This window comes from Xiphophorus hellerii, chromosome 2, assembly GCF_003331165.1.
Source record: "Xiphophorus hellerii strain 12219 chromosome 2, Xiphophorus_hellerii-4.1, whole genome shotgun sequence".
NCBI classification, from domain to species: domain Eukaryota; kingdom Metazoa; phylum Chordata; class Actinopteri; order Cyprinodontiformes; family Poeciliidae; genus Xiphophorus; species Xiphophorus hellerii.
In genome coordinates, this window is record NC_045673.1 from 4771222 (window position 1) to 4781514 (window position 10293).

The window sequence follows — 10293 nt, forward strand, 5'->3', positions numbered from 1 at the left end:
GAAGTTAAATATTTACTCCAGTCATATTGCCTTCTATCTTTAGTAGTACCAGAATAAAGTAATAATCATACGGGATTAAAGTCAAATTCAGGTGACAACCATTCCACTCATTGTGAGACTACTGGCACCAGTTGGCTGGACCTTTGTTGAATTAGGTCAATCATTTTAAAAAAGGTGAATATTGTATGCAATTACTTATTGTATGTTAAATATGTCTATCAGTTGTCACTATTTTATAGCAACCAGGCTTCATTTGACATTTAAGATACTTTTGTAATTTCTTTTACCAAAAAAACAAATTTTATTGATCAAAAGCATATCAGCATGTCATTCCGAATTTAAGCTCCACAATTCTTCAACAAACAAAAGCGCATTCATGTTGTCTGGTGTAAAAAAAAAAATTATAAATTAGATCATTTTGTGTCTCAAACTCCAGGCCTCGAGGGCCGCTGGCCTACAGTTTTTAGATGTGCCACAGGTACAAAACGCTGGAATGAAATGGCTTAATTACCTCCTTGTGTAGATCAGTTCTGCGAGCCTTAATGACCTAATTATTCTGTTCAGGTGTGGTGCAGCAAAGGCACATCTAAAAGTTGCAGGACTGCGGCCCTCGAGGACTGGAGTTTGAGACCCCTGGAAACGCTGAAAATGAATCAAGAACATTAAATACAAAAAAAGATTTTAAAAAAATGCAGTTGCTTTTCATACCAAAGGGAATTTTTTTGTCTTAAACTTTTGAGAAAAAATAATTGGGTCCTTTGTTTCAGTCTGAATTCGGTGGGATCTTTACTAATAAATAAATCTATAAATTTCTTTCTTCTTTCTTATGTGTCATATTGAAACCGACAGTCTTTTATTGTGAAGGGGGATTTTTCGGTACTTTCTCCATAGAGTGCTACCGGAAGTAGCTCACCTTATTTTGAAAAGGACTTTCTGTTGTGAGCTAAGCGGCGGTTCTCTGGCTGTATGTCCGTTAAGAAACCGAAAAGAAGGCAGACATTGAAGGTAAACTCGTTTTTAATCTTATCATGTTTCCCGCTCTAGCGAAGGCAGTGAAGTTTAATTAATCTCTGATGCTTTAATTGTCTTGTTTGTCTTTAAAACGCTTATTAATTAGCCTGTTGCAGCTAACTGAGCTAGCTATCACTGAAACTACTCTCAATTTAAAATGAATTATTTTCTCTGTTTTTAAAACAAATTTCACTGCAATATTTGAGGTATCAGTACGGCAGGTATTTCGGGTTTTATACCGGTTTAAATCTGGTTGTCTGCTACAGGCGACCTGCTCTTTATCCTCGTCTCCATGCCGTTGATATGAGACTGAACCGCAGGTGATTGGTCAGTTTGGAGACAGGTTTGTGAAACGCGATGGCTGAGAGGTTCCCTGCCAGCCCTGGTTCTTCAGAACCGGACAGTCCCGGAGGTCTGAACCGAGGATGTCTGCTGGACCCCACAGAGGCCCTGTTCAGTGATCTGTCCGTCATTGTTCCAGAAACCCCCAGGTTCAGACACACGGTTGTTTTTGTTTCACTAAACATGGGGATCCGCTATGAACAGGTCTGGGCTTTGACCTGTTCATAGCTTTAGACCAGAGTCGGTTCGGTTTGTTGATTCTGGGTCACAAATTTTAGTTTAGTTCAGAGTTTTGTCCATTTTGTCAACAGACAGCTGTCACAAAATATACACTGCTTACTTTTTTGAGTCTAATCTGTTAAAATTTAAAGATGGCACAGTCTGACAGATGGAATATGGAAAGTAGATGTGGGCGATACAGACTCAGAATTTTATCGCGATATTGTGTGGTACTATTGTGATAATGAAAATGATTTAAAAATGCTATTTATTACTTACTTCTTTTAGGTAACAGTATGTCTGACACAAATATATGTGCCCCAAACCCAAATATTGTTCTTTCAAAACAATCCCATTTGAAACTGGGTCCTTCAGGAGACCTTCTATTTTTATTTTTTTTTTTAATAGTGTGATTTTATATTACTGAGCTGCACAAAGTAACTGCATTTAGTCATATTTTAAAATTTACTGATATTTTTCATGGTCTTGTGAAACAAACAGTGGGCGGAGAAAATGCCAAATGTAGCATTTCCAATCAATCTGTAAGTGTTTTGTTTCTTAAGGTTGATAACTGAAATTCGTCATAACATCGATTTTTATCATAAGAAATTTTTCACGATAAATGATAACAATAAATGCTCAAACATGAGTTTTCCTCCATGTTGGTCAGTTTTAGACTGCAACTGAAGGCCACAGAAATGTGAAGCTCACAGCTATTTGGTTCTGACTCTTTTTCTTTCAGCCCACAGCTCGGCAAACGGAGGAGACACCGCCGTACCACGGAGGATCTTTCCAGCCCCGTGAGTCCCGTTCTGGCTGAACATGATGTTTTATCACAATATTTGCAGTGATATTATGATGGTCATGGAAGTGACAAAAACTATTAATTACATCTTTTTAGGTAACTGTATGGCTAACACAACAAACACAAATACTTCTGTTGAAAAACATTCCTTTTGTGATACGCGTCTTTAGGACACCAGTCATGTAAATAAGTGTGATTTGTATCACTAACCTGCTCACACATTTTCAAATTTATTGGTATTTATAAAAGAAAATGTTGAGAAAATAGAAACACTAACATTTCTAACAATATGGACATTTTTTGGGGGGGGAGGACAGGAGGTTATGCATCATAATTAAAAATGATGCATAAAACAATAAATCAAAATTCTTATTATGATAACAAATTTGTCATGATAAATGATTTGTATAGCACATTTCAGTAACAAGGCAGTTCAAAGTGCTTTACATCATAAAAACACCAAAAATATAAAATATTTGAAACAATTGAAACTTTACATTTTGCTAAATGCCATCATTACACATCAAAATGTTCATTTATGTTTCATTTATTATGTTTCAAAAGCAACTCTAACCAGGTGGGCTTTTAGTTTTGATTTAAAGGAACTAAATGTTTCGGCTGTTTTGCAGTTTTCTGGAAGTTTGTTCCAGATTTGTGGTGCATAGAAGCTGAATGCTGCTTCTCCATGTTTGGTTCTGGTTCTGGTCTTCTAGTTCCAGAACTAGAAGACCTGAGAGGTTCTGGAAGGTTGCTATGACAACAGCAGATCTTTAATGTGTTGTGGTGCTGAGCCGTTCAGTGATTTATAAACTAACAACAGTATTTTAAAGTCTATCCTCTGAGCTGCAGGGAGCCTGTGTAGAACTGGGTGATGTGCTCCATCTTCCTGGTTTTAGTCAGAACAGCAGCAGCAGCGTTCTGGATCAGCTGATTAGTTTTTTAAGCAGACCTGTGAAGAAGAATGATAAATGCTCAGTCAGCGTTCTCTCTCTTTGTTTAGGGACCTCAGGTGGCGGCCGGCGGCTCTGCAGGACCAGAGAAGTCCATGGGGGGCGGCGAAGGTTTTTCACGTAAATTTAAGCGCCGGCGACTGGTCGACCCGAGCGTCGGCTTCGTTCCAGCGTCATCTCTCAGGAGTTTTCCTCCGGGCGGCTGGCTGGAAGCCCCGTCCTCCTCATCCTCCTCGTCTTCGTCGTCTTCCTCCTCCTCCGTCTCCTACCTCACTCCAGAGTCAGTCCTCAGGTCAAAACGTATCGATGCATCAGCTTCGGCGTTTACCCCTGCAGCAGCTTCCTCATCCAGCTCGCTGTCCTTCCTCACCGATGAGGAGAGGAAATGGCTGAACGAAGGACAAGGAGACGCCACTCTAGGTCAGGACACAGCGGAGCTCAGCGATGGGGCTTAGAAATAAAACCCTCATGTATTCGTACCAGATTTAATCAATTTATTTTTTCTCACTTTCTTTTCTAAAATATATGACAAAAAATATGTTCAAAAAATGGCTTTTATTTTAGTAATCCCTTCTATGAGAAGCATTAGGGAGTTTTAGAGTCTTAAAAAAAAGATAATTTTCTGAAAGAACAAAAATATTCAGAGCAGAAATTAAGCCAAAACTGTACAAAAAATATTTGCATTTAATTGTTCCTACGGCTGGACAATAAATCAGTTTATTGAATTTTTGGATTTTGAAGATTAATTTTTTTGCAAATCTGGATTTTCTTTCCACCAATGCACTCATTTAGTTTCCATAGTTTAGCGTCAAACACGATGGCCGCCCTGTGCTGATATCATTCTGAACTATGGAAACCAAAGAGGCGCATTGGTGGAAAAAAATCCAGATTTTCCAAATATTAAAATTTCAAAAATCCAATAAATCAATAAGATCGATTTGTCTCCCGGTCATAGATCACAGTTTGGACATTACGTAGCTTCATCTGTCTGTTTGTGCTGCAGACATGGTGGAGCAGATCGTCATCAGCGACGACGAGGAGGCGACGGTTCGCTCGTTACAGATGAAGGAAGACGAGGCGCTGGCGCGGAGCCTGCAGGTGGGACTAACTTCCTGCTGCAGACTCAGCAGCTCACCTGAACAGGTGGAACCAACTTTCTGTTTTGGTTTTGTTTGTTTCAGGCTCAGTTCGACCAAGAGGGGTCGTTCAGCACACATTATCATCACAGCCATCATCATCATCTTCATCATCAGCACAGTCCGCAAAGGGTGAGGAGAACAATTTATCAAAAATAAAATGTCTGCATATTTAAACCTGATTTATTTATTTAGTGTTGGTTGTAGAGCAGGGGTGTGCAATGTGCGGCCCGGGGCCGTTTGTGGCCGTTGGACTGATTTTGTGCGGCCTCCGACTGCAGTTCAAAGATGATGCACTTATAGTTGACGCGGATGGAGACTTTTTTTATTGGTAATTAACTTTTTTATTGGTCGTATTTAACAATGGAAAATGTTAAATACGTCATCAAGTATTGGTATTTTTATAACCAACATTTTATAATAAGTGGAATAGAGTCTATCCGGAGACTTTGTCAACTTTGTAGCGTCCAGATCAGCTTTTATTTATGTTATTAAACTTTACTAAATGTTGCGAGTGTTTTGAAAGGAAGTGACACAAATCCTGTTCTTATAACTGAAAATAAAAATTTGTCCAACCGACTTCAAAAAAATTTGGAAACTAGATGTTTCTTTCAATACAGCAAATGTGCAAAAGAAATGTAACACATACGTGGTAAAACAGAAAATTTTTAATTTCAGAGTCAGAGTTTCCCCCAGTGTATTATAAGCCTGGCGGGCAATCAGGCTTTTTGTGCCCCCTGCCAGGCTTAGTGTTTATTTACTTTAAATACAGTACAGACCAAAAGTTTGGACACACAGTTGTGTCCAAACTTTTGGTCTGTACTGTATTTCTTTATACACCACTAACAGTGACAGCAAAGATGGATTAAGTTGGGTTTATATATAACAAGACATCTGTAATCTTTAGCAGACAATTATCTATTTAAAAATCTGATGGCATGTGATTATACAAACATAATTTATAGAAAAACTAGTTTTGTTTAGGTCAGTGCTGTATTTCCTTTGCTGTTTGTTTTATTGTTAACTTTTAACATGTTTCAACAAATAGTTTTAACCTGAAATATATTCTGCTTATTAATGCAGTGATGACCAAAGTGGAGCGTTAGTCGAGTTTATCTTTACAGGCAAAATATCAGTGAATATTAATGTGACAAGTTTCATATTTACTGAACTGTTACTTTTGGTCCAGTTGGATCTTTGACACTCAGCTCCTGCTGTTTGGTTTAACCCGGTTCTGGTTCTGGTGTTGACGGTGCTTCTCTCTGTGTGCAGTGTTTATCCTACATGCAGCCCAGCTGGATGTCTCAGGTGTTGGCCGCCGTCTCTCCTCTAGTTGGATTCGAAGATGGTATGATCAGAAAGTTGTTGGACTAATTTCCGCTTTGTTTACATCATTAGCTGCGTTTCCATTACAAATGAGCGCAAGATTTTGTTGATATTCTGCTAAAGTAAAAAAAACCAACAAAACACCACAATTTTGCTATTGCTTTGTTTCCATTTAATTAGAAATGCAATAAAATAACATGTTAATAAGCTTGTTTACACAATAAGTCATTAACAAACATGCAAGGTTTACATCTTAAATGCTAAATGTGTGTTTTTTGTACAGTTTTGTCTTAATTACAGCTCTGAGTGTGTTATTTCAGTAATGATCTATTTTAGAGTCTGTACACTTCAATTAACAATTAAGTACTACATTAGTTGACTATTTCAATAATTGATTAATTTGATAAATCGTTTCAGGACACTGAAACGTTTTGAAAGTAATCATATTACACGTCATAGAGATGATATAAACTAGCATTTGATTTGTTTATTTTTTAACCAATGCACCTGGTGTGTTTCCATAGATCTGATTGGTCAGCACAGGCGGCGTGGGCGGGGCCGAAGGAGGAGCCGGTTACCCAACTACGCAGAAGATCTTCAGGGGAACGACTACGAGGTGAGAAAACGACGTCGTCTCCGAACCTCAGACGGCGTTTTTTTGTCTTTCTGTAAAGTTCCAGAAGGTTTCCCCCAGAGCAGGGAGCCATGGAAACTAGAGGTGTGCCGATCGATCGGACGATTTCCGTGAAAAATGTATAATCGGTGATCACCGATCACGGTCTCTTGTTGCCGATCACCAAAACAAATCACATTTATCTCACTTCGCAGCCACAGCTAATCTCTTCTTTCCTTCACACTGCTGAGGCGCGCAGCAACAAATCCTGTCGTGTGGAACTTTAACGCTCTGAGACTGAATGGGACGTTTGCGTGTTGCAGCGGAAAATTACCTCAGTCTGAGGGTAATTTTTGTTAAAATGCATCAACAAAGCAAATCTAATGTGATATTTAAAAAACAAGCACTTGACGGAGTTTGGCTGCGTCGAGGCTTAATGCAGGAACAAAAGAACATCCGGAGCGGCCAGATAGCAGGTAAAGCAACGCACAACTACCAACACTCACCTGGATTAGCATCACAATCAGAAAGCTAAAAAAAATGACCCGAAAAATAATGAAAGTCTTCAAGCTGGCGGTTCTGCTCTCGCTCTTGGACCACTGCTACACGCTACTAGTAGTAATGTTTCAGATCAGCCTCATGAATGATCGGTATCGGAATCAGCAGCAAAAAACCTGATCGGAGCATCCCTAATGGAAACGCCTGGTTTCCGTGGTAACCGGAGTAAGCGGTCTCAGTCTGGATTCCTTTCTTTTCCTCTCAGGCTCTCCTGGAGTTCGAAGAGCGGCAGGGCGCCGTTGTGTCAAAGAAAATGAGTCGCAGGGAAATCCAGAGGTTTCCAACCAAAACCTTCTGCTCTGCGACCAACAGCGGGAACACCCAGTGAGTCCAGAACCCGGTCTGGGCCAACTCGACCCGATCTCAACCGGAAGATTTGACCCGCCTCTCTGTTTGACCCGTCCGCAGGTGCCAGATATGTTTCTGCGAATATGCTGACAAGGAGAAGCTGAGGATGCTGCCCTGTTTCCATGACTACCACGTCCAATGCATCGACAGATGGTTAAAGGTACAGGCACAGAGAAAACCAACATCCAAGTTTTTATTGTCAAGTTGCTAAATTATCTCCAAACTCTTAAAATATATGATGTGTAACGGTTATTTTAGTAATCAATTATTTTATCAACTGTAATGACGATTAATTGCACATTCTCCAGAGTTTTCATTTTAACACTTGAGCCTTTTTTTATACAATATTATAAATGCATTAGAAAGTGTGAATAAACAATTCAGTTTTGAGTTGAAGCAGCAGTCACTTGCACTCAATGATTTTGACCAATTTTGCAAAAAATGTCAGTACAATCAGAGAAAATGTGGAGATTTGTTGGTTTTGTGTGAATTTTGCAGATTTATGAAAAACTGGATGAACTTATTGATGTAATCTGGAGTCTAGAGGGCCACATAAAAAGCTACGGTGGGCCAGATTTGGCCCCTGGGCCTTGAGTTTTGACGCATATGCTTTAGATAAACCCTGCTGATTTTCTGACAGAGTGAGATGTCTGTCTGTGATGAACATCTCTGTATTAACCTGCCTGTTTCCTCCTGACAGGACAACACCACCTGTCCGATCTGCAGGGCCAACCTGGCTGATGAAGACTCTCTAGCGCCCCCTACGCTGTGACCAGAAACTCCTCCCCGTTTTGTAAAGAATAACAGATCAACTTGATTATTTTTCGACTTTCATTCCCATTGTGTTTTTTTTTTTTATATTAAACTCTGCAGGGTCAGTTGAAGCTGCTGCTGTTTGATCTGTTCTTCAATAAAAATGTTTCTATTTTCTTTATTTTCTATGTGAGTCTTTGCAGAGCGTCTTCACTCCTCGTAGTAACGCTTCTTCATCGCCCGGTACTTCCTCAGGTAGTAGAGCGCCTCCAGCTCCCGCGCCACGTACTCCCCCCGGGCGATCATGGCCTTGATCTGCTCCGGGTCCTGGACCGACTTGTTCTTAATAAACGCCGCTCTCAGACGGTCCCTGAAGTAGTCGCTGCCTTTCGGGTATTCCCGGCCGAGGTAGAGGAGCTGAAGAGGAAGATTGGTGAATTAAATTTAAAGGGGACCCATCACGCAAAATTCATATTTTGCATGTTTTTGTACTTCCATTCTGGTCTCAACTACTTCTAAAAACGCCCAGCTGTTTTTGGCAATAAGTTAATTTTTTTTGATGTCTGGAAATTGAGCCATTAAAAAAAAAAAATAAAAATCTAGCAACCCTAGCAAAACTCTGCTCGGTACCTAGCAACCCCAGCTTAGTTCCAGCATGTTTGGTCAGCTGGTTTTACCGCTGTATGCACTGTACAATGGCTGCTGGAAAAGATAAGTGCTTTGTTTCTGACTTACCATCCACAAACTACTTGCTAAATTCTTGTTGGCTGCGCAGGAGGCTCTATTTCTGCTTTTCAAAGATGTACGGCTGTATAACTGTTTATCTGTTTTCAGCCATTTTCACATGTCGGTGCAAAACGCTTAGTTAGCCGTGTAGCCAGCAGCAACTTATTTGGATTTAAATTTACAAGAGCTCTAAACCAGCTCAAAATAAGCAGACTAACGAGACCTAACATGTTCAAAGTAGCATATCGGGTCACCTGTAAACTGCTTTTATCTTTGTGTTGTCTCAGGTTGTTTTTATTAGAACTAGAATAAGAAGTCATATGCTTGATGATCATGAGAAAACAGTTGAAGTGCAACAGAACCGTCACATTTGGACCTCTGATTCACTCTGAGCTTATTTGATGTCCTAACATGTTCACAGATGTGACTCTAAACTCCCCATTTATCAGAGGAATAGAATCACAGGAACCCATTGGATGTTCTGCTGCTTCACCTTAGTGACTTCACTGATAATCTGTCAACTGGTTGGTTAATAATTAGGAACTGAAAACCCACGTTCTTGTAGAGCCGAACCACCTCAGGCCGCAGAGGGTTTGCCATCATCCAAAGAGCTGCGAAACAAAACAGCGTGAATATATCTGAAGCTTCTGTTGACGAACAGCTGAAATGGACCAGAAAATAAGTCAATATTTTTGCATTTCTACACATTTTTTCTGCATAGTAGTGAGACAGAATTCGGTTCGCTCGGATTACATGTAAAAGGATAATTTTGTACTACAGTGAAGGTTAAACGGCTCTTCCAGCAGGAAGTTCACAGTTGGACTCAGGATAGTTACAAAATGACAACTAACTCCCCTCTGTCCAGTTAAAACCAGCAGCTTCTCACCTGTCCAGGTGACCTCCGGACTCTCCGGTGAACCGAAGGCGAAACCTGGAAAATGGTTCGGTTCGGCCTCAGTTTGCAACAGTTTGTGTGGAAAATAAATTTGGAGCGAACCGCTCAGACAGGCTGATTTAAAGACCAAACTTTTTTCTGTAAGCCTGAACCTTGAAAACGAGAGTAAACAACCAACCAAAGAGTAGCGAACATCAAGATGGTAACCTCCTGAAACGGACACAAAAAGGCCGACGACGATAAAACTGACAGTTTAGAATCAAAGAGCCGCGAAGGTTGGATGGTAATCTTCCAAACACTGACAAAACGTCTAAAAATCTAAATATGGCGAACGTGAAGCTGATAAAGCGTAATAAGGGTAACTAATTACATTACCTTCTTCGAGTAGTTTTAGTAGTTATACCATACGTTTTAATTTTTCTTGAGTAGTGTTTTAAAGTATGTAGTGCTAGGACTCAATTACATTTTTTAACCGAAATTAATCGCATGAAAATCCAGACGTTCAGGACAATGAATGGTAATCCTCCAAACTCTGACCAAAACTGAAATTGAATTGAAATAAAAGCGTTAAATGTACACTTCTGATTCTGAATATTAATAAACACATATCA

At 39.9% G+C, this 10293-nt stretch overlaps 2 protein-coding genes across 3 annotated transcripts; one reads left to right on the plus strand and one right to left on the minus strand.

Moving 5' to 3' along the window:
* Nucleotides 1–883: 883 nt before the first annotated feature.
* LOC116731419 (E3 ubiquitin-protein ligase RLIM) lies at nt 884–8190 on the plus strand. The gene is given in 11 exon segments (XM_032581150.1): nt 884–1005; nt 1278–1502; nt 2315–2372; nt 3378–3747; nt 4331–4495; nt 4498–4595; nt 5736–5811; nt 6314–6405; nt 7166–7284; nt 7369–7468; nt 8009–8190. Coding segments are annotated over 10 exon segments (1284 nt in total). The 5' UTR covers nt 884–1005; nt 1278–1368; the 3' UTR covers nt 8081–8190.
* On the minus strand, nt 7484–9840 carry lyrm5b (LYR motif containing 5b). 2 transcript variants are annotated; one of them, XM_032581192.1, is made up of 3 exons: nt 9674–9840; nt 9343–9398; nt 7484–8478 (listed from the first exon to the last, which is right to left on the minus strand). In XM_032581192.1, the coding sequence occupies exons 2-3, from the start codon at nt 9388–9390 to the stop codon at nt 8272–8274; spliced, it is 255 nt and encodes an 84-aa protein (XP_032437083.1). In that variant the 5' UTR covers nt 9391–9398; nt 9674–9840; the 3' UTR covers nt 7484–8271. The 2 variants fall into 2 exon arrangements, with proteins under 2 accessions (XP_032437083.1, XP_032437091.1); XM_032581200.1 differs by having other exon boundaries at nt 9343–9448.
* Between the last annotated feature and the right edge of the window lie 453 nt (nt 9841–10293).